This window comes from Podarcis bocagei (genome assembly GCF_964188305.1).
Source record: "Podarcis bocagei genome assembly, chromosome: 3".
Taxonomy (NCBI): Eukaryota; Metazoa; Chordata; class Lepidosauria; order Squamata; family Lacertidae; genus Podarcis; species Podarcis bocagei.
Window position 1 is genome coordinate 78,739,119 of NC_138127.1, and position 24,488 is coordinate 78,763,606.

General features: G+C 43.3%; 1 protein-coding gene across 11 annotated transcripts in view; it reads right to left on the bottom strand.

Moving 5' to 3' along the window:
• The window catches only part of DNAH14 (dynein axonemal heavy chain 14), a 149,189-nt gene extending 125,397 nt beyond the window's left edge, over nt 1-23,792 (bottom strand). For 8 of the 11 annotated variants that reach the window (XR_014005918.1, XR_014005919.1, XM_081186340.1 and 5 more), the window contains exons 1-13: nt 23,566-23,749; nt 21,699-21,863; nt 18,922-19,028; nt 16,519-16,715; nt 15,901-16,035; nt 14,239-14,372; nt 13,178-13,342; nt 11,390-11,502; nt 10,287-10,349; nt 9,170-9,308; nt 8,054-8,185; nt 1,325-1,581; nt 733-898 (exon numbers count right to left, since the gene is read on the bottom strand). Coding sequence is in view for 9 of the 11 variants with exons in the window: in XM_081186340.1 (XP_081042466.1) it covers nt 733-898; nt 1,325-1,581; nt 8,054-8,185; nt 9,170-9,308; nt 10,287-10,349; nt 11,390-11,502; nt 13,178-13,342; nt 14,239-14,372; nt 15,901-16,035; nt 16,519-16,715; nt 18,922-19,028; nt 21,699-21,842 (1,752 nt within the window). In the remaining 2 variants the exon portion in view is untranslated. Of the gene's footprint in view, nt 1-732; nt 899-1,324; nt 1,582-8,053; nt 8,186-9,169; nt 9,309-10,286; nt 10,350-11,389; nt 11,503-13,177; nt 13,343-14,238; nt 14,373-15,900; nt 16,036-16,518; nt 16,716-18,921; nt 19,029-21,698; nt 21,864-23,049; nt 23,070-23,565 lie in introns of those variants that run through there. The other 3 variants (XM_081186336.1, XM_081186339.1, XM_081186337.1) reach the window with 3 other exon arrangements.
• Nucleotides 23,793-24,488: the final 696 nt, after the last annotated feature.

Below are 24,488 nucleotides of genomic sequence, written 5' to 3' on the forward strand. Positions count from 1 at the left end.
AAACAATGGAAAACATTTTTTATTTTGACATGGTTTTTTCAGCTGGATGAAAGGATCTCTGCTCATTTGCTCATTTGATATTGTTCTTTAACCTAACCAGTTGTTTTCATACTGTTTTATAAAGTTTTCATGATATGTTTGTAAATCACTTTGAGACATGTAAAAGGTGATTCATAACTTAATAACAACAACAAAAATCCATTCTATATTATTATTATTGTTCTTGTTGTTATTAACATTCTGAAATTAAATGAAAAGGAATAAGTCTAAATGAAACCTATTTTTGCACATTGTCCCTCAAGAAGCATGGAGATTTAGGACAAGCTTCTTAATTTCTTACCACTGTGATTCTGTTTCAAAAGAGACCCTTGTGATTAGAAATTAATGAAATATAACATGAAAAAAAATCTTAATTTTATTATACCTTAAGCATTAAAAAAACCCGAGGAAGAAACTGCCTATAGCTTCCAAATAGCGTGTCATGAGGCATGGAGAGACTATGAGAAACGTGAACCTAAAACTCATGTATTAAGTTTGCTTTAATTTCTATTGAAATAAGCTATATTAGGATGATTTTATTTTGAAAAGTGGGGCATGAATGAATTAACAATCAAACAAAGTGAGATATAAATGAATAAAAAATCTAGCAGAATGCAATCATGCATTATCTTGTAGCTACATTCAGTCCTTCATAAGGGTTAGATTAAGAGATTTTCATTGAAAACAATTTACCTTGCCTATATCATTAACAGTAATGATTTCTACTTGTGGCTCAGGCTTTTCTGAATGGCGTGATGATGCCTGTGATATCTCAAAATAATTGGCTTGAAACATCTGTTGATGTCTATTCTCAGTATTCGATAAGCTATTTGCTCTCTCAATTGTTTTTTTATATGCCCTGTGTATATGGGGGGAAAAAACCTAAATTATTTTTGAACAGATATAGGACAAACTATTTCTACTAAGTAATTGCACACACTTTTATCCTGCCTTTTCCCAAAGAGCTCAGGGTAGTAGATACAGAATGATACTGGTAACTACCTTAAAACATTAAACTACATATTAAATATATCAGAAAGATTATTTAACTATTTGTTAACTATATAATTGGTGTTAATTATAACAATTATGAGAATTAATATTATACTTGGCTCTTTACTCATATTCAACAACAAGCATTTGCTCCAAGAAATTCTTTTTCATAATCTTTCAAAACAGGTACCTATGCTTAATAATAAAAGAAAATGACAAAGGAATCTTATGAACAATACAATAAAGCAAAACATTTTGGACAAGTGTTTTCATCATAAACAGGTGAAAATACCATATAAGGTCCCCATTTGTCTTCAGTTTTGAAACTGTCTTATTATGAGAGCCTTCAAATATCTCCAAAAGAAGGTTTAAAGCATTGTGAACCAATTTTCGAAGCAGTTCTTGAAACATTCGGTCAACAAGCTGAAGAAACCTAGAAAAGTCTTCCATTATGTGCCGCCATCCAGCTATCTCAAAGTGTTTTGGCTTTTTTCTGGCATCATCTGGCAAATGCAGAAAAAGCTTTTCTGCTCCCTTCATTTCAGCTATCTATAACATTTTGGAAAAAATAATTTGGAAAAAATAATTACTATATACTGAATAACCTTTTTATAAGATAAAATATTTGCAATACTTGTTCTAAGCCAGTGTTTCCCAACCTTTTTTGGGCAAAGGCACACTTGTTTGATGAAAAAAATCTCGAGGCACACCACCATTACAGCCCCGTGACGTCAGCGCGCAGCGTCACGCCGGGAGGGACGCACGAAAGTGTAAGTTTCAATTTTTTTCCCTCCCCCTTGCCGGGGAACCTCCAAGCTTTGGGGGTGGGGGGGGGAGGAGGCAGCAAAGCGAGGCAGGAAGGAGAGCGCGGCTTGGCTGGGTGAGCTTTGGCAGGGGCAGGGAATGAGAGCCGCGAGGCGGGCGCTGCGGACGGAGGCGCTGCCCGCCGAGCTCGCAGGCAGCCAGGCAGGCAGACGGCGAGAGCCCCGCGCTGGGCGGCCTCTCCTCGCCGCCGACGCCCCGCCTCTCGCCGCCCGACTCGCCCGCCTCCCTCCAGACAACATCTCGCGGCACACCAGGCAACATCTCGCGGCACACTAGTGTGCCGCGGAACAGTGGTTGGGAAACACTGTTCTAAGCTACTAGTAATTTAGGATTGCTTCCAATGAAAGAATTTTCTCTAGTAACAAAAAACAGTTTTTATCTGGTGAACTTCTGGTCTTCTCATTATGTGCAATTGTTAGATTGGTCGCTTCATACAGAAGCTTCTATGTGGCATAAATTAAAACAAAACCAATTAAAACATCAGTTTACAATCAAAATACACAGAGTTCATAATAAAATAAGATGCTGCTTGTTAAGTTGTGGGTTGACATAGCAGACGACACAGCGAGTTCTCCAAAGCAGCTCTTTATTTTGTAAGCTGGAACAGAACTAACTGAGGAGCTCAGTCAGCCTGCTTATATAGAGCTACAGAACAATTGTAACTGTTGCCATTTTCTAAAACTATCCAATCACTGAACGTCACTTTTTGATCCTTCATTTGCATACAAAACTATCCAATCACTGAACGTCACTTTTCGATCCTTCATTTGCATAACTATCTACAGTATCCCCCTGCTGGCCCAGGGTGAGAACTTCAGTACATAACACCCCTCCCCACCGAGATAAGGCGTTAGTTAAAATCGTAATGGTTTCCTTATATACAGCACTACACGTAATGGTTCAATTAGGCACAAAAGCATATCGGTTACATTTCCCATACTTAGACCAACAGTGATACATGTCCAACAACATAGTCCTTTAAATAGGTTGGGCGCTTGGAAACTCTGCCAGACCGCCGGGGACTGGTAGCCATGTCCGGGGGGCCACACAATTCTTGCTGAGGCTGTGGTGCGACCCTAGGTGGTGTTGAAACCACATCCCCTGGATCCGCTGCTGTGGGTGGAGCCTCCGCAAGTGGAGTGGTCTGAGCCTGTGGTAAGTCTGGCAGACCCTCTGAAGCGGCTTGGTTCGGCTCCACGCTGGCAGTTTGCGAGGGAGGTGTAGGTGGAGCCTCGCCATCTGTAAGTGTCTCTTCTGGAGCCACGAGCGCAGTTGGGGGCACCACGATAGTGTCCAAGTCCCCAACCCTGCGCCTAAGCTGGTCTATGTGCCGGTGCCACAAGCATCCGTCTTCGAGTGCCACCTGGTACGAGCGAGGTCCAGTGACTCCCACTACTGTGGCTGGTACCCAAGGAATGTCCCCCACATAGTTCCGGGCAAAGACCTGGTTTCCTGGAACAAATGACCGTGGCGTGTTGGCACAGCCTGGGGGTTCGGCCACGTCAAAGTCCGGGTGCAGCCGATCGAGCGGTGACCTAAGGCGGCGGCCCATAAGCAGTTCAGCAGGACTCCGCCCTGTGGCCGCATGAGGGGTAATGTGTTGCACAAACAAGTATTCGGCGACCCGCTCATGCCAGTCTCCCCGGTCCAGGCACACCAGTGCCTCTTTTGCCGAGCGCACCATTTTCTCCGCTTGCCCGTTGCTGGATGGATGAAAGGGTGCTGTTAGGGCATGGCGGATGCCCAGTCCCAAAAGATACCACTCAAAAGTGCCTGACGTGAACTGCGGTCCGTTGTCGGAGACAAGGACATCAGGACACCCATGTGTCGCAAACAGGCCTCGCAGCACCCGGATGATGGCCTCAGTAGTGGTGGAGGGCATCAGGGCCACCTCCAGCCATTTGGAATAGGCGTCCACCACTACTATAAAGGTCTGGCCGTGAAAGGGGTCGGCCAGATAGATGTGCACCCTCGACCAGGGTGTCTTTGGCGTCTCCCAGGTGTGTCCCTTAGCTGCCGGTGGTGCAGGCCTCGATTCTTGGCACGCTTGACAGGCGGACACCCAGGCAGTGATGGCATCGTCCATGTTAGGCCACCAGACGTAACACCGAGCCAACGCCTTCATTTTGACAATTCCCGGGTGGCCAACGTGCAGAGCCTTCAGGACGCGTTGACGGAGTCTTTGGGGAATCACAACGCGGTCTCCCCACAGCAGACAGCCGTGATGAGCCGAGAGTTCATGTTGTCTGGTTGCGAAGGGCTGGAACTCCGATGCAAAAGGCCCTTGTGGCCACCCCCCCTCCACACCCAGTTGAGCACACGGCTGATGGTGCGATCCTGGGCAGATGCAGAGGCCACAGTGGCAGCCGATACAGGCACTGCCGGAAGATCCTCAATCTTGGAGGAGCGATGAAGCTGGAGCCGGGTCTTCCACAAACGCTGGAAGAGGGCAACGGCTGAGGGCGTCGGGATGGCCCATCGATTTCCCCGGGCGATGGACGAGCCGGTAGTGGTAGGCAGCCAGGAAAACAGTCTATCGCAGCATGTGCGGCAAGAGGACCGGTGGAGTTGGACAATCACCGGCGAGGAGGCCCAGGAGCGGCTTGTGGTCAGTGATGAGGTCAAAAGTCCTGCCATAGAGGTATTCATGGAACCTCTTCACTCCAGCCACAAGTGCCAGTGCCTCCTTGTCGAGCTGGCTGTAATTCCGTTCCATCAGAGATAGCGTCCTGGAAAAGTAGGCGAGCGGTGCTTCTCTTCCGTCTGGAAAACGGTGACTAAGGACAGCACCGATGCCAAAAGGTGAGGCGTCGCAGGCAAGGAACAGTGGCCTGGATTCACTGTACTGTATCAACACACAGTCCAATGAAAGGAGAGCCTTGACCACGTTGAAGAACACCGTCTCCCGATGACCTCAGGACCAAGGCGTCTTTGTGCTGAGGAGTCGGTGAAGAGGCTCAGCCACCGTGGCTTTGTGGGGCAGGAACATGTTATAAAAGTTCAGCAGCCCCAGGAACGCCTGCAACTCCGTCTTGTTCTTTGGGATGGGGGCCTGCTGGATAGCGCGGATCTTGGATGTGGTCAGGTGAAGGCCGGAGGCGTCGATAAGATAGCCCAGGAACTCTACCTGTGGAACGGCGATCTGGCACTTCTCCCTCTTTACCTTGAGCCCAGCCTCTTGGAATCTGGTCAGCACGGCGCGGAGGCGCTCGAACAGCTGCTGGTGTGAGTCTGCAGACACCAAGACGTCATCAAAACATGGTACCACACCCGGAAGCCCTTGCAGGAGCCGCTCCATAAGGCTTTGGAAGATGCCAGGAGCCACACTCACCCCGAACTGCAACCGGCGGCAACGGAATGCCCCTCGGTGGGCGACGATCGTCTGGGCTTCAGCAGTGGCATCATCGACAAGCAGTTGTTGATAGGCTTGGGCAAGGTCCAGCTTAGCGAAGACCTTACCGTCACCCAGGGAATGCAGCAGGTGTTGGACAACAAGAACCGGATAAGCGCCTTGTTGATCGTGCACTTGTAGTCAGCACAGATTCTCACCGACCCGTCTGGCTTGACAGGCATGACTATGGGGGTTTCCCACTTGCCGTGGTCAACCGGCTCCAAAACTCCTTGGGCGATCAGCTTGTCCAGTTGTTCATCTACCTTAGCCTTGAGAGCAAAGGGAACCCGGCGTGGCTTTAGCTTGATGGGGGCGACTTGTGGATCAAGGCTAAAGGAGGGGCGTACCTGTATATTGCCCCAAAGTGCCGTCAAAAACCTCAGCAAAGTCTTTGACCAGACCCTCAGTCTCTGCGTTAGAAATGCAGTTGATGCTGGTGACTTCCAGGCCGAGGGCATCAAACCAGTCTAGCCCTAGGAGGCTTGCCGCTAACCTTTGACCACCACCAGCCAAAGCAGGACCGAAAAATCCTTGAAGGCGATCCGGAACCGGCCAACGCCTACCACAGGAATGTCGTTTCCCTGGTAGTCTCTCAGGTGTACGCGGTGAGAGTCAAATTGCCTTTCGGACACTCTGGGTACCAGTCTTTTGATAGTGCTCCAAGACACGATGGACGGGGCAGACCCGGTGTCGATCTCCATGTCACATGGAGCTCCTTCAATGAGCACCGTGACGTTCAGCTTGCGTCGCGTAGGCGAGTCGGTTTGGCCAATCGTGGTTCCAGACGGGCAGCGGCAGTTGGTGAGAGCGAAACAGCTTTCCTTGGCAGACTGGAGTGAAGACTTGGACTTGCGAGTCGGTGAAGGGGGGGTGTCAGACGGAGCCGATCGGCAGACCTTAGCGATGTGGCCCCTTCTGGAACACTTCCGACAGATGGCGTCTCTGAATCGACACTTGGCACGGGAATGGTTGCCTCCGCAGCCGGCACATTCCGGTTGGCCCTTGGACTTCTATTGGAACTTCCTGCGCTCCCGCTTTGTCTGGTGCACGTCATCGTCTTCACTGGAGGATGCCTCCTCACTGCTGGCCTATTCGTGATGCACTGGAACTGGCTTCCTAGCAAGATGTGGACTGCTGGACTTGCGGATCTCCTGGGCGGAGCGTTCAGCAGCTTCTGAGGCCACAGCCTCCTCAATGGCTTTCTGTAGCGTAAGGTCTGGCTTGGCGAGGAGACGCCATTGCAGATGGATGTCCCAGACCCCGCAGACGATTCGATCCATCAGGGCATCGTCTAAGTCTTGGAACTCGCAGTGCATTGCAGCCTGTCTGAGGGCAGTGGTGTAGTTGTTGATTGACTCCCCCTCTGCCTGGTTCCGGTGGTAAGACGCATGGTGGGCAGCAATCTTGGACGGCTTTGGTGCGTAGTGGTTGCGGAGCTTCTCTTGGATCGTGTCCCATGGTGTTGCCTGGACTGCTTCAGGCGCAACCAATGCTCGGGCCGTCTCAAACACCTCAGGCCCACAGAGGCTGAGGAATAGGCCCCGCTTCCGTTCCTTTGATACTGCTGTCAGCTCGTTGGTAGCAGTCAAACCGAGCGAGGTAGGAGTCCCATGATTCAGAGGCTGGCGCAAACGGCGGTAGAGGCACAAGTGAAGCCATGATTCTGATCACAGCGTGAAGGGCGATGGATGGAACACAGTGCTCTAGCCAGAACAGTCAGCTCTGAATTGGTTCTGTCCAGTGATTTCGCTCAGTGATTTCGCTCTGTGATTCAGCTCAGTGATTCAGCTCAGTTCAGAGGATGGCCGCATCTGACTGTGCTCTGATGTCCATCGATCCCATCCTCGTCGCCAGTGTTAAGTTGTGGGTTGACATAGCAGACGACACAGCGAGTTCTCCAAAGCAGCTCTTTATTTTGTAAGCTGGAACAGAACTAACTGAGGAGCTCAGTCAGCCTGCTTATATAGAGCTACAGAACAATTGTAACTGTTGCTATTTTCTAAAACTATCCAATCACTGAACGTCACTTTTTGATCCTTCATTTGCATACAAAACTATCCAATCACTGAACGTCACTTTTCGATCCTTCATTTGCATAACTATCTACAGTATCCCCCTGCTGGCCCAGGGTGAGAACTTCAGTACATAACACTGCTTTAAGAACCATTTAGCTCACTCACGAATTTCAAAAACTCACCATGCAAGCTAAAGTATTCAACAACAGAATGAAACGGGGACTAAAATGAACAGATAGTCAAATAATATTAACATGTTTAAAAAGATTAAAAGATCAGAGCTCAGCACCAACTGAAATAAGAAAATCAGCATTCTCCAAGAATGCCGATGATAACTTGAGCACCTTGCCCATTTCCCACTAGCCTTTAATTGTTCAAGTCTTCTGGATTAAGAATGATTTTTTTCAGTAGTCATGCTTCTATTTCTTTTAAGGAGTCTGAGGCGACTCCCTTCCATAAAGAGGAGTTTAATACCTTACCATTGATACATTTACTCAGTATTATCTACACTGGCTGGCAGCAGCTCTCTATCTAGCGATGCCTGGTATTGAATCTGGGGACCTTTTAAAATCACATCATGTACTTTGCCACTAAACTACAGCCTTTCTCCATCTAAGAATTCCATTTCACTTAAAAAAATGAATAAAACACACATTAAGACTTGAAAAATACAAAGAAACTCCAAAAGCATGCCCTCTTTCTTGCTATTAGAGGGGGAAAAATAAATATAGTTGAAGTGATATACAAGAATTAAAATATTCAGAATTAAAGTACAAAAAAGAGAACTTGCCTTTAAGAAAGAGGTCCGGATTACTTTGATTACTTTATCTTTAAAATCTTGTAGCTGAGTGAGTGCCTGTTGACTTTGTTTGTATTGTTCCTCACAAAATTCATCCAAAGTGTATGTGTGGGATATGTCTATCTAAGAATAAAAGGGGGGAATATATATAGAATAACCCAAAAATGCCCTAAATCTAATGCAAGATCCTGTGTCCATTGAACCACCTCATTAATCCTTAAGGGCAAAAGCAAGAAATGACATAGCATCAGCACTAAAATGCAAAAAGAGAAAAGTTAAAAATCTGTGAAATTCTGTTCATCTTTATGTAAACACAGCAATCAACTTTGATAGCATTCCTTCTTTTAAACCAGCAGTTCTCTGCTTAACTTCCCACAATAATGGACCACAAAACATAGCAATAAATATACAGGGTATGAGAATTGAATCAATTATCAGACTTCCAGGGGAGTGTCGTGGCTGGTTATTTGCATCTGTCGAGGCGCTGTCAACAGATGTAATTAAGTGGTGATTAACGAAAGCTGCTGTCTGCAAAATTGGCTTAATATTACATGTCTGTGAATCACCAAACTATCACTGGGAAGCAGGGAAGCAAGTATGGAGTCTTTATCGTAAAAAGAAAACACATTTAAATCTTTCAATAAATAGATAAATATTATATTTTAAAATAATGTATTAGGAATTACATAGATCAGCATGATATTAATCACTTTATCATATATGCAACATACTGTGAAACTGATCTGATGCAATTGATTCAATTGTTACAAGCCAAATCCCAGACTTAATGACCTTGAACCTGAACCAGACCTAAACCAGAACTTTAGTTAAAACTGAACATAAACCAGAACCAAACTAATACATTTGATCTGATTCTCTTGTTTCTCACACTGATAGGTCATAATGCCCTCATCATTTATCAGATGAAATCTTGAGAAATGGAAACCATACATTAATGCATTCATTTTATTATATTACATTTTAATTGGCTTCCAGATTTTCACTGGCTTCCAACAGTAAATATTTCTGTATAAGTAATTATATTTAAAGTTGTGGAAATATTTTTCCTACACTTTTTCTATCCACTGAAAATATTTTTCTTCTCACCTTTATGAAACTGATAGTTTTATCTTCTGACAATTTGTGCTTCTCAGTGTTACTCACGTCCTCACACAATGCTTGAATATAAAGCAAGCATTTTTGTAATATCTCATCAGCCAGAAACAAACGTTTATACAACAGCATTCTGCCAAAAAGAAAACCAGTTCTAAGTATAAAACCCATACAGATTCTCAGTTCACAGTAATAAATGTTAAGTGACATAACAGGGATGCCATGGAAATTCTCCAAAATTGTGTGTGTGCAGTGGATGAATGAATGTGTGTGTACACACACACACACACACACTAAAATAACCTTTATAGTGTCCCCCTTTCCCCTCCAATTTGGAATTTATAGCTCTGACTATATATGTCATCCTATGAAGGTAGACCCTGTTCATTTTCTCAATGTTACTTTTAATCCTTTACCTATTTTCCTCCATTTCTTCATTATTTCTTTATGGCTGGGGAATGACACCAGTTAATAAAAAGTTTCTGTATTTAAAATCACATAAAGAAGGTTCTGAGGAACTCCGAAAAATGGCTGCAGTCATTGGCAGCCACGGCCCTACTGGGGATAGAATTCAGGGCCATACAGTTTAATCTGACTCTGCTTCAGTGGCCACAGCCACAATCAGATGCATCTGTTTGTGATTCACAACCCATTATTCCAAGGGCACACTAAGAAAATCCATCTAACTACATCCATCAGGGGTGTAATGTACACTTGTCTGTTCCTATCCCACCACTGTAAACCATAATGGGCCACTACACACTTTGTAAAAATCCGAACTTCTGACTTACCTAATATAGTAATAGAAAATGAAAATCACTGCACAGCTTATTTGCTAACTATATTTCAGAAATGATAGGTAATAATAATAATAATAATAATAATAATAATAATAATAATAATAATAATAATTTATTTCTACTCCGCCTATTTGGCTGAGTTTCCCCAGCCACTCTGGGCAGCTCCCAAGAGAATATCAATTAATAATAATAATAATAATAATAATAATAATAATAATAAGCGATAAAACATCAAACATTAAAAACTTCCCTAAACAGGGCTGCCTTAGTTTCACAAACTGTCTACACTAATATATTTTGTTCACACTTACTTGCTGTTCTCTATTTTTGATCTCTTAGCATTGCTTTTCCAGGTGATAAAGTATTTCCTCTTTCTAGAAAGAAAAAAGTAGAGAAAGAGATCTGGAAGATTGCACAACAAAAAGATAATAGAGCCACATGTTTACTTCAATTTTGTCACAAAAAGGAAATATGTAAATATTTAATATCAGACCCTACTCAAAGGTCTCAACTCCAGTAGCAGAAGCATTGTGAACTTAATAGCATACGCAAAAGAACCCCCCCCCAAAAACAACCCTGGTATCTCTCCCAAGGAACTTGCAAATTCTGCAGTGAGAGAGACAGTAGATACTAGAGAGCATAGGCGCCGACTCCATGGGGCTTGAGGGGGCCCGAGCCCCCTCAAAAATTCGTTTGGGGGTGCTCCTCCCCCCAATAATCTCTGGCGCCCCTCCAGCAGAGCGCCATCGCCGCCCCTCCCCCAGCCCAAAATGCACAGGGTCGGGCTGCATGCCTCCTGCCCTCCCTCCCGAGCAAAAGCTCCACCCAATTTCCTTTGGAGCTGATTAATAGGCGCAGCACGCTCTCCCCTATTCGCTCACGAGGAGGCGGCACCACTTTATTTGCATATTCATGAGCTTATTTATTATTCATGAGCTTTCCCGGGCCCCCCCCCCAATATTTTTTATAAGTCCGCGTCCCTGCTAGAGAGGAATAGTAGAAACAATGGGAAGAATGAATATGAGCAAATACTGTACTAACATTGGTTACTTACTGTGAATGGACCTTGTAAATTGGCATAGGGAAATGTCCGCATGGAAGATTGTGTATATTCCCTCTGTGCACAGCCTGCCCCCTCCCTGTAACCTTGGCAATGTCTGCCCAGGCCCAAGGATTCCTCTGATGTGCAATGTGCGTAGTCAACACCTTTTGCAGGCACACATCTTGAGAACTTGTGGAAAAGACTGTAACCTTGTGCAAGAGATTTGTGCAAACTGAAGAACAACATTCAATTCCTATTCTCCCTTCTCATGCAAAGATATTGTGTTGTAACAGAAAAAGCCCTTCTGTAAGAGGAACAGCACTCCAGGATTCAGCCTATAATGTACTGAAAATATAATACAGTCTCTCTTACCTGAAATTAAAACATATATCGATACTTCGTAATGCATAATAAATTTGTCTTTCACACAACCACTCGATTACTGGTATTATTTCCATTTCTTCTTTTCCACACACTGAAGTAAACTAGAAAAATGAAGCAAAACTACTTTCAGGAGTTCAAAGATTTAACTGTTTCCGCTTATTTTAAACTGTGAAGTTTCTCCCTTCTTACCTCTATAGATGTGTTCTTTTATAATTAACCAGCACCCTATAAACACATTACTTACCACTATTTATGTTTTTTTACATCTACTTAATGAAAAAAATAAGAATGTCACACAGAGGAATTCTATCATTTTGCCTGAAAACCTGACCATTGATTCTAGAATTCAGAAACCTTTGATTTTAGATAATCTCACAATTATGTCACTCGACTCAGTTTGGAGATCCAGCCACCAGTACACAAGCAATTCCAGTTAGACCCTTTGCTTTGGAAGGCACACTTTGTGTAGAACAGCAGATTGTCTGATTTTAAATTTATGGAATTTCCTTTTTTTTTTTTACTGTGGCCCAGGTGAGCCAACATACACCAAGAATTAAGGACAAGGTGCCTCTGAAAACATACTCAACTCAGGAGAAAAGTCTACTCCAGGTTTCCTCCCAAGCTTTCTTTGTGTCAGAAACCTAATTTAGGATAGTGAGAGGATGCCTTTTAATCGTTGCTATTGTTAGAAAACAGGGAATCAGGAATTGTGTGTTGAGACCCCGCAGCCACCCCCTCGTTGGAAATAACTCACACAAGGACACAGATATTAGATTTATGTTATTGGGCAAAATTCTGGCCACAACTTTATTGAAATAACAGAATGTGAGCGGTATTGGCTTAGGCCTTGATTGGACCTGACTTATCTGACTCCTGCCCATTGTGCAGGAAGTCCAGTAAGGGTAAGCCACCGGTAGGGGGAGCCCTGTCGATGCGAACCAACTCAAGCTCCCCCTGGTGTTCCCGTCGGGGTCGTGCCAAGGCCCTAGCCCCCAGCCGGGCTTCAGACTAGATCTACACCCCCGAATTCCTTTAACAGAATACCCTTAAGCATGGAGGGGCAGGTGATGGCCACACCTCCCTCCCCCAACACAAGGTCAAACAATGCCTAACCGCAACCCTAACAAAGTTGTGACGATTGCTACGAGGTAGGTGAAAACCAAGTGGCCAGTGCCAATTTGCCAAGTGGAAAAATTCCTACCAAGCCCCTCGGACAACCAAGGCGACCAACCAAAGTCCATAGCAAGGCCATTGCCTAACCTGCAAAATAGGGAGGGAGGGAAGGTGATTGAGGAAGCGAGCCAAAGAAGAAGTCCTCTGGCTCGCTCCTTCGTTTAAACGGCTCTGGCCACGCCCCCCCCGGCCAGCAGATTGGCTGGCCGGGCTCTGATGTGGCCGGGATCCCCCAGGCAACGGGGGACAAAGTCCCCTGTCCCCGGTGGGGAGTGGGTGGCCACGTGGCCAACAGCAACTCCTCCCCACTGGGAAGTGGAGAGGATTTCTCATTGATATACAGTGGGATCGCTTCTTGTGCGGGGTTATGTTCGGTATGGGGAGAATAGCCCGTAAGTCACACAATGTCAAAACAACCTCCTGGAACTGCCTCTGCATGAGCAACCTTACCTTTCAGAACTGGCACAAGATCTTGCAGAACTGTCAGAGATCTTGGGAGATCTCACAAGGCCTGTGAAGTCTGTGACAGCATTTCTTAGAGCCCAGTAAACAAGGCAGAGAACTGAAAAGCCATTTTTATGCAGGCTTTTCCCTGTTGCTTACCTTGGATACATATGAAGCTGTAACAGTCCAATATTCTTTACTTTGTTTGGCCATACTTGGAGAGACTACTTGGAGGTCATATGGATCATAGTCTGCTTTAGGGTCATTTCTACTTCTTATGAGACAATATACAAACTCTCCATCATCTTTCTGTAATGCACCTTTCTGATAACAGAAAATCAGAATGAATTAATGAAGAACTTAACAAGTGTTTCTGAAACTTGGCTCCCCAGCTGTTGTTGGACTGCAACTCCTATCATCCCAGACCACTGGGCCCAGCTAGTTAGAGCTGATGGGAATCTAACAGCAGTTAGGACCCAAATTTGAGAAACACTGATTAAGCTGAGATTGTAAAGACACATAAGTCTTATTAAAATCAATGTAGCTGGACAATGTGTGAATTCACAAACTTTGGGCTTTGGAAATAAACAGAAAACTCTTAAGAATCTTAATAATTATTAATTATGAAGCACCAGCAATTCACAATACAAACATTAAGGTGGATAGTTCTCATTTTGAGTGCTGTTAGTCCAAATCAGACTGCCAGAAACAATAGCCTAGGAAGTAGAGCTGGTGTTGTGCAAGAACAAAAATCGTAGTTCTAAACAGGAAATCTTTTATTTAATAAGATAGCATATGGATTTATCTATTCATCTATCTATCTGTCTGTCTGTCTATCTATCTATCTATAATCATAAGTCAATACTGTAGTCAATACTGCAGAACATTTAAGAAGTAAATGCAGAAGGAAGATTTAAAATATTTAATTATACCACCCAAGTCCTTAAGTTACGGTGCAATAGAAAGCGAAAGACATAATATGTAAAAGTTATCCATCTACCAAATACTAGCTAGAGTTACCTTTCTTCCATGCCGGCCTATCTAATGAAAACCAGAACCCAAGGGATCACTTCTCTGTTTTTTTTGCTAGGATTTTGTCGCACAACCACAATACAGAACCATCAAAATCAAAGACAAATTTTCATTACCTTCAACAGGTTCCAAACTGAATCCTAAATACATAAATTAAACAAACCGACTTGAACTGAAAAGGTAAATACCGGCAACGTGATCTTCTGAAAATTAGCTAAATTTGCCGGTTTAGCTACAAATCCACGTCGTGGTAATGATGTCTCCCACCCAAGTCTATCTCTCAGTCTCAAAATATGAGATACTACATCGTCAATAATTGGTTCTGGAAGAGAAAAGAATGTAGTGAGTATTATTTTGTGTATAAACATTATAAATGTTCCAAAAAACCCTGTAATTTTGGTTAAAGCAATCTCAAAATATGAGATACTACATTGTCAATAATTGGTTCTGGAAGAGAAAAGAATGTAGTGAGTATTATTTTGTGTATAAACATTATAAATGTTCCAAAAAACCCTGTAATTTTGGTTAAAGCAGTAATAACATCATCATCATCATCATATAACCCTGCACATCTGGCCAGGTTTCCCCAGCCACTCTGGGCGGCTTCCAACAAAAGATTAAAAATACAAAGATTAAGTCTTTGTATGTGTAAAAATCCACATGCCATTCTAAAATTATGACATTATAAAGAGATAGAACTATGACTACGTATTAAACTTTGGCAGTCTGTGTAAGTTATTTACAGTATGCACACAAAGGATACATCTAACTCAGGGGTAGTCAATCTTTTTTACCTACCACCCACTAATGGATCTTTCTTGATGGTAAAATTTCCTTACCTCCCACCAGTGCTTGATGGAAGGAGGATTCAGCTTGTGCCGTAGAACCCCCTACCACCGCCCACCTAGAATCCTGAAACGCCCACTAGTGGGGGTAGGGACCAGGTTGACAACCCCTGATCTAACTTAATCACACTGTAGACCTACTGAAATCAATGTGTATGACTAATTTAAGTCCATTAAGAGGTGTGTCTTGTTTGGCATGGGGTGTCATGGGGTGCTTCTATTACATAAACAGTAATTTCTGGTTTGAGGCAAGTCGCTTCTGCAAAACAGACATTCCGAGTTTGAAACATGCTAGTCCTTTTTAATGTGGATGCTGGCTTAAATCAAAGCAGAAATCATTATATTTATAGACAGGTGAACTCACCCTAATTTGCATTCAATTAGCTTGAAAATTATCTGAGTTCTTCTGGGGAGGAAACAGAAGAACCCAGATTTTTCTGAACCACTCCAGGGCTCAGAAAAGTAACTCTTCCTTCCTTGACATCTTTCCTCAGACCCAAATCTTCTTGCCAACCCTCTCAAAATCCCCTGCATTTCTTCCCTGCCAAACAGTGGTTGAAGCAGGAATTCCCTCCCCCTGGAGACACAGATGACCAAAATGCTGATGAGACATCTTCTTTGGTGATTTTTTTCCTCTCTCTTCCAAGCTTTTGAAGGTTTTGTTTAGATGCCTTACAAAACTGTTCTGAGTTTAGGATTATTCTCCACTGCAGCATTAACTGTTTTATTACACTTTCAATTATGATGATTTTAGATGTGCTTTATTCATTCTAAAGTGGGTCACTATGAGAGATTAAAAGTGCATGTGTCACATTTAGATGTCTTTTCAGTGAATTATACTGTATTATACATAAATTACTTTGCTTAAATGCATTATTTTGTCTGGGGTAATTTTTTTTTCATTGGCTACGTCACAGACAAAAATCACCCATGGATAAAACAAATGCAGAAGTACTGACTTCAAGAGTGCATGTGGCAACAGCATTTGGCTTTCAATATACACACCAGTTTTATCGTAACAGGGAGGTTTTTTCTCTCTTATAGTTTTGTGATCGTAACCAGCTTGAAATTTCATGCATGTTCTTTTATGGCAACTTAAACGGGTAGAAACAGGAAGAATTTCAGACTTTTCATTTTCACCTGGAACAGATAACCAATATAATTAATTACATAACCACTGTATTAATTAGAAGCCCAGGATATATGATTACTGAAACTTATTGCCAGTTTCTGCTTAATATTCTTTGTTCTTCATAATATTCTCTGTTGCTCATGAGTGAATGGCATCCATCTCTGTCAAGAGAAAATAACTTGGTAACTGCAGTAAAACGAGCTGAATTTAGTCCTTCCTTCCCCAAATTTAGTCCTTCCTTCCCCAAATGTGTCTCAAATTACATCTCAGTTGCAATTTGTGTGTGCATGTATGTGTGTGTGTGTATACATAACATGTCACACAATAACATACATTTTCAAGTGAAAAATCTGATTTTCCTTATATAATCTCTGCACACTTGCAAGATGTGCATAAGAAATTGGAGAAGGGGGAAATTGCAATTCTTAACCATTTCAGAATTCTTTTACTAGCTTAGCTATTTAATAACAGTCTTAGTTTCTCCATTATACCTTTACTTTCAATGAAAACATCAGTTGATACATCACTAGTACAGCTGGATTCTTCCTGAAGAGGAACTAAAGAAAGTCTCTCATCATTCATATCTCCCAGTTCAGAGTATTCCATGCTCTGATGCTGATCCCTTTCAGTCAGTTCAGTACATTGACCAACAATTGGTTTTATCTTTTCCTCATGTATTTTTGAGAAACTAAAAACACAAAAAGAAAAATCTGAAAACTATTCTACATGATACATGGAAACAACTTTTACATGCCCCAGAATATGCAGTGCTTGTGTGGAAGCAGTGTATTAAAACATCACATTAATTAAGGAGCTGCTTTTAAATAAAATGAATTTTCAGCTGAAACATTGGCCTGTTTCTCATGTCACTTTGCAAATGAACGACATCCTGGTACACTAAGTGAGAATCGCAGCTACTTCATTCCTCACCTCCTCCTGCTGCTGTACTACCTAGAATTGACTTAGCATTACAGTCAAACCTAAACTTGTGGTTTGGTTCCCACAAACAAATCACAAGTGGGAAGAATAAATCTTGGTTACAGCTCTTGGGTTCGTTTGGAGAGAGACAAACCACAAGTCTGGATAACCACTCAGGCAAACCATGGCTTATGTTCCAGCAGCAGTGGAGGGGTGAAGCAATTTATTATGATGAACTATGAAGAACTATGAACTACAGTGGTGCCTCGCAAGACGAAATTAATTCGTTCCGCAAGTTTTTTCTTCTTGCGAGTTTTTCGTCTTGCGATGCACGGTTTCCCATAGGAATGCATTGAAAATCAATTAATGCGTTCCTACGGAAACCGCCTTCAGACCAGGTCCGGGGACAGTCTGTCCCCCGACCTCTTCTGAAGGCTGGGGGGGGGGGACAAGGGCTTTTCTTCCCACCCCCAGCATTTTAAAAAACCCCAGGACAGCGGAGGACTTCTCCGCTGTCCGGGGCGATCTTAAAATGCTGGCGGGCGGCATTTTAAAATCGCCCGGGACAGCGGAGGACTTCTCCGCTGTCCGGGGCGATGTAAAAGCCCCTGGGAAGGCAGGCAGGGGGGACAAAGACTTTTGCCCCCCGCCCGCCTTCAGAAGAGGTCCTGGACCTCTTCTGAAGGCGGGCGGGGGGCAAAAGTCTTTGCTCCCCACCGCCTGCCTTCCAAAGCCGTCCGAGACAGCGGAGAAACGCGCTGCCTTTCTCCGCTCTCCCGGGAAGGCAGGCAGGGGGGAGCAAAGACTTTCGCCCCCCGTCCGCCTTCAGAAGAGGTCCTGGACCTCTTCTGAAGGCGGGCGGAGGGCGAAAGTCTTTGCTCCCCCCCGCCTGCCTTCAAAAGCCGTCCGCGATAGCGGGAAGCGCTTCCCTGCTATCCCGGACTGCTTTTAAAATGCTGGCGGTGGGGAGCAAAGCCTTTCGGCCCCCGCCGGCCTTCCTGGACCTCTTCTGAAGGCCGGAGGGGGGGAAAGGCTTTGCTCCCCACCACCAGCATTTAAAAGAGGTCCCCGGAGATTTCCCTATGGGCTTTCGTCTTGCGAAGCAAGCCCATAGGGAAATTTGTCTTGCGAAGCGCCTCCAAAACAGAAAACCCTTTCGTCTTGCGGGTTTTCCGTCTTGCGAGGCATTCGTCTTGCGAAGTACCACTGTATGAAGAAACTGAATGCTGCCAATCTCATGTTTTCTCATAACGCTTATGTGGGGAACAAGAAGACACTTACAGTGGAAACTGAAAGTGTGCTTAATCTCCCCCCTCCCTTCTAATCTCCCTTGCCAATGTCTCTTCCCCATCCATTTTTAATTATTTTTCTCCCAGCCACACTCCAAAACCATCTCAGCTGGGGGGGGGGGGGGAGAATAGCTGGATGGAGAAGCATTTTGAGGGAATAGCAAGCCCAGGAAGCAGTTCAGCCTCCAATCCTCCCAACAATTTTCTCCTGTAAGTAATGCCATCATCCTCACATTCCTGTTATCACGAAAAATGCAGGTTTGGAAACATGCATTTCCCAAGATAGCTCCATCCAGTGTTTGTGTCTTTTGAAGCTTATATGAATGCATATATTATTTAGATAAACAGATCTGTTTCCCTTAAGTAATATTTTCATTGATCACTGAAATAAATGAATAGTCTGCTACATCTATGTTTTAAGAAACAGTGCTGACCAGAGCTAAGAGTCTGAAAGACTCTTGAATCCAGATACTGTAATGGTATCTGATATAAATCTAAGAGACTAAGAGACACTACAAGGTGATGGATGGCCAGCTTACTACTAAATTCCTTCTGTGTAGATAAGCCCCTGCTTGTGCTTTACAGAGACACACTATCAAATAAAAAAAGAGGAGGAACAGTTAAAAAGAGGAAAAGAACAACAAGCTAAATCCTAAGCAGAACGTAGACAATAGAAAGTATACGTACACATATGCAAAACCCATTTTGCCTTCTTCTGCTTTGACTTTGTGTTTTTTTGAGCCCTCTGCTCTGTAAACAGCTGTGCGAAGCTCAGATGGAATCGCAGATGAAACCTGGAAGGAGTGAATGTTACAAACTGGTATAAAGAGGTATGGCAGATTGCATTACTGGAAAAAATGGTGAATAGATTGAGACTTGCATAGTGTTGCCATTTCTTGAAGAGCAAAAAAGAGGACAGCCTGAGCTGCTGCCAGCCTGAGCCAGGGAAAGAGGTGTGCAGGTGCACAGAGCTGCCAAACCCGTGCACCTCTTTCCCCGGCTCAGGCTGGCAGCAGCCACGGCATGCAGAGCCACCTGAGGCAATAAATAAATTTAACCCCACCCCCTAAAACCCGGACATTTTCATTGAAATGTAAAAATCTCCCCAGATGGGCATGTTGCCCCCCCCTACAGGACATGTCCGGGATTTCCCAGATGTATGGCAACCATAGACTTGCACAAGGACAAATTTAAGAAGACCATTTTACTGCAACTTGGGTAGACCGTATAGATTTTATGAGTACAACCGAATATGGCAATCTTCTGGCAACAGCTGTTTGTACTGTATGGTTGACATAACTTTCCTACCCTCCCCCCACCTTCTTTAGTGAACTAGGCTCCCCTGTGGGAAAAGGGGATTTTTAAAAAATATATATATATACATATAATCTATTTTTTATAACATCTCTTATATCACTAGGTGGTGCTGTCTCCATATGAATATTTTGAATAAAAGTTTATTTATATCACTTCAATCCATCTCAAAGCAGTATATATTTTAAGATTTTGCACTATTATCTTGGGTGTGTTTCATTTTTTATATGTATCATGATTTAATATATATTGTCTTTTGCTTAGTTTGTCGCAATCTTTTATGATCTTGTATATTTTATTGACATCACACCAAATCAGTTATTGTGTGGTTACTATTATGGAAATTTAAGTTGCTGTTTTATAGCTCTTATTTTGGAAAAGTGATGCTTGTTGTTAAACATTTAATAAAAAATATTTTTAAAAAGAATGAGGGATCCCAGCTGGAAACAACTGGATAAGAAAAACCAGTGACAACATTACTGTGTCAGAACTGGAATGAAAGGCAATGTAGCCAACATTAAGCACAAGGGCGCCAACTTAGATCCCTGACTGTGGGTGCACAACGTGCTGCACTGTATGCCATAACTTCGCAACGCAGCATGCATGCATGTGCACCGTAAGAAAAGCTGGGACGGCACTTCCTCAGGGCCCAGTTTTTTTTCACAGCACAAAATATTGTAGGTGCTGTAGCCCCTATAGATGGCGCCACTGATTATGCACTTTGGCATTACAGTGGTACCTCGGGTTAAGTACTTAATTCGTTCCAGAAGTCTGTTCTTAACCTGAAACTCTTCTTAACCTGAAGCACCACTTTAGCTAATGGGGCCTCCCGCTGCTGCCGGAGCACGATTTCTGTTCTCATCCTGAAGCAAAGTTCTTAACCCGAGGTACTATTTCTGGGTCAGCGGAGTCTGTAACCTGAAGCGTATGTAACCTGAAGCTTATGTAACCCGAGGTACCACTGTATAGTCAACCATTCACTACAGTTATGCCACCTGCACTAGGATACTCATTCTCATTCAAGAGCACATTTTAAAAAAAAACAAACTACATCCCTGCTCAAGATAGTATAAAGGGAAAGCACGCATCTTTATATCAGTGCTGAAATCAAGTCTCTCAGACGTACTGCACAGATAATTTTTTGAGGAGGACAGGTAAGAACACAGGAATACTATGCTCACCCCAAGTCTTACTCTATTTACTTGGATGTAATGCACACCTATTTTGGCCAAATTACGTCATGAAAATTAGGGTGTGAATTAGATTTGATGGCATATTTACATTCACTAGCAAATACCTTTTTGGTTTCAAGGTTTTGAAATTTGAGGCGCGCAGTAGATTCGATGGTGCATTAGATTTGCGTAAATACGGTATAACAGCAAGTGAAGCAGAGCTGAACAAAATGTTTTCATATTAAAGGTACATTGAAACATGATTTTTGATGAAACAGAGAGATTCTGATAGTTTTCAGCTGGAAGAATATTCCAGAACCATAGAACCTCCACAGAAACATCTGACTCTCATGCTCATGATCTGAATACCGTATCATGAAAAGGCAATGAGACAAAGGCCTCTGAGTTTGATCTTAGGTCCTGAAGGTTACCTGCTCCTTAACTACCGTACTTATGGCTATATGGGAAAAGCTAGAACCGGCACTATGAATTGTGTTGGAAAACAAAAAGAAAGCTAGTGAAGCCTCAGTGAGATTGGAGTTATATGCTCCAACCTGTGAGCACCAGACAAAAGTCAGTCTGCCATATTTTAGACCAATTTAATCTTCCAGACCATCTCTGAGTGCAGTCCATATAGAAGACATTGCAGCTCATCTTCTCCAGGAAAGACTATAGCTGGAATATGAATAATACAATTCATCACAAGTCATTAGATACCATTCCACTAGATAGTCCAAACACATGAATCCATTTCAGCTTGTGTAGGGTAAACTCCAGTTTATGTCTCATCAGTAACTTAACATCTTACATTTGGCAAGGGAACTAGCTTTGCTTTACTTACAATTAAAACACCTTAATTTTAAATGCATTGCTACTGCTTGTTTCCAGATAAGCCACTAAAAGAACATACTACAAAACACTAGAAATTAACAAGCAACTGCTACTCAGTGTACAAATTAAAAAATGATAGAATCTCACTGCCAGCGGTCTCACATCTTCCATAGAAGCTTGTTTGGGCTTAATAAACTTTCCTTCAACCATATGTGGTACTTTAGTATTCTCTGGTGTAAGCTGGAGACGAGATACCAGTGATTTTTGACGTCCTCTTTTCTTTTTATCCATCTTGGATTGGTATCTTTGGTCCTATTGCCAAGAGAGTTATCATATTATTTTTGAAATGTGGAAACCTGTTTTCAATATTTTTCTTTATTGCCAGAAGAAATTATACTCCCCATTTATAGTGGCAACTTTAAAAAAAAACCCTGAGGTTTTGCTTGTCATAATTTTTATTAAAATATGTATCTTATATAAGAATGACAATGACCAAGGGTGCCAGCTTGAATAAAATTGGGGGGGGGGGTTCTGCATAATCAATCATAAAACGCAGTGCATGCACACCATTTGAATGGCAATGCCCATGGGCATACCCACGATTTATTGGGGGGTGGGTGTCAGTTAAGTGTTGTTGTTGTTTAGTCGTGTCCGACTCTTCATGACCCCATGGACCACAGCACGCCAGGCACTCCTGTCTTCCACTGCCTCCCGCAGTTTGGTCAAACTCATGCTGGTAGCTTCGAGAACACTGTCCAACCATCTCGTCCTCTGTCGTCCCCTTCTCCTTGTGCCCTCCATCTTTCCCAACATTACTGTCTTTTCCAGGGAGTCTTCTCTTCTCAGTTAGTTAAGTACTTTTATTTATTTACTTGAGTTGGGGGCACCTCTCTACCCCAACCCTTGGCTATGCCCACAGCAATGCCTAACAACTTGTGGGGGGGGGTCCTAAGGGACCTTGGCCCCTCGGAGTTGGCACTTATGTTCTTACAAGTCATTTATGCTGGTAATTTACACAGCTGTGAAACTATGAGATACCTTAAAACAAAAATATTTTTCAAATGGCCATAACTGAAAACTTACACTGAGCTTGCAGAGTATCTATGACATATGATAAAAGCTATTGTTTTGACTCAGGCTATTTACATCTCAGCCTGCCTTTAAAAGGCTAACGCTCCATACACCTCTAACCTAATTGACCTATCTCTATACAATACCTGTACAAAATTATTGGGGGGGGGGGGACTTCAACCCATGGTGCAAGCGAACCTACATGCAAATCTATTTAAAAATACATAAAACACATCCAAAACTTTACAACATTTGGTTTTCTCATTGAGTCACATTAGGCAGGCAACCTCTTTCCTGTCAGGTTTCCCATTTGTTTTTGAATTTAAAAGACCTGCAAAACAGGCAGAAATTCAAAGAAGGATAATCTGTTTTCAAATACCTCCCATCTCCCTGCTGTATTAAAAAGCTCCCCCTTACAGCTTTTAACCTTGGCTTTTGAACTGCAGAAGCAAATGTTGGTACTGTATGTTTGAGCCCTTCCCGAGGCTAGAGAAGACCAAAGGCCTCCAAAAAGCTTGTAGTCCTGGAAAAATAGGCATAGAAATGAAGCGGCAGGGCGGGAGGAATAAAGAGGTCTACGGAACCAGGAGAAAGTGAAAACCTGGCGGAGATAAAGGAAGGGAGCGGGAAGAAGGAACCAAGAACAAACAGGCAAAAAGGAAAAACTAAGGAAAAAATCCCTTCCAAGATGGTTTTGGTTTTTTTGCTGCGCCCAGAGCAGAAGGGCAATAGCCTTGCTACTGTGGCGAAGGCAGGAAGTAGATGTGGAGTTAGGGGGCTGTCCTGCCCCGATATATTCTTCAAAAAATTAACTTTATCAAGGATCACATGCCTCCCTTAAAGGAGAAGGGGAGAAGCCTGTAAATATTTTCCTTAATGCTTCGCCCTTCTCTCACCCCACATAACCTGAGGAAAGTCTCCCAGTCCCTCTCCTCTCACCGACCTACGAAGGATGGTGGGGAGAGAAGGAAGGGGTCGTGTGTTTCTCCGGTATGGAAACAACAGATGCTCTTCGCGGCTGCTCCTTCCTTAAGAATGGCTGCGTTAATATTGAGTCTCTTTCTAGTGACCAGGCCAGTGGACAGAAAGGCTCACCCCTGCTCTCAGAGGGACCAGATGGCAAAACCCGCCCCACCGAGGCTGAAGGAAGTGACCGTTATTCCAACGGTGAAATAGGCCCCGCCCCCTTCTCCGCCTGTGATTGGCCGCCCTACAAGGGCGCGAGTGGAATCCACTGCGGCTCCTGGACGTCAGTTCCAAGAGCCAGGGAAGGAGGGGAGAGTGAAGATCAACATCAGGAATAAAGTAGTAGATAGATAGCCGTGTTGGTCTGCCATAGTCAAAATAAAAAAATTCCTTCCAGTAGCACCTTAAAGACCAACTAAGTTAGTTCTTGGTATGAGCTTTCGTGTGCATGCACACTTCTTCAGATACACATTGTGTATCTGAAGAAGTGTGCATGCACACGAAAGCTCATACCAAGAACTAACTTAGTTGGTCTTTAAGGTGCTACTGGAAGGAATTTTTTTATTTTGATCAGGAATAAAGATCGACATTGGGATCTGCTGCCCTTATGCATCCCGCCGGCTAAGGCAGGTGCCTCACCTTGCCTCATGGGTGAACCAGCCCTGGTAACCTATGACTGGCAGACCAGACTGAAAACAAGTGTTGGAACAGGGACTTCGGTCTTTGAATCTAACTGCATTGTTGCTTCACATTTTTACATTAAAATATCAAAATATTACAGCTCTGAATTCACTTTTTTTTAAAAAAAAATACTTAAATTTACAACCACAATCATTCAAAATATTTCAAGTTACAAGCACAATCATCAGCCAATTTACATTTATATCACATTCTTTTCTT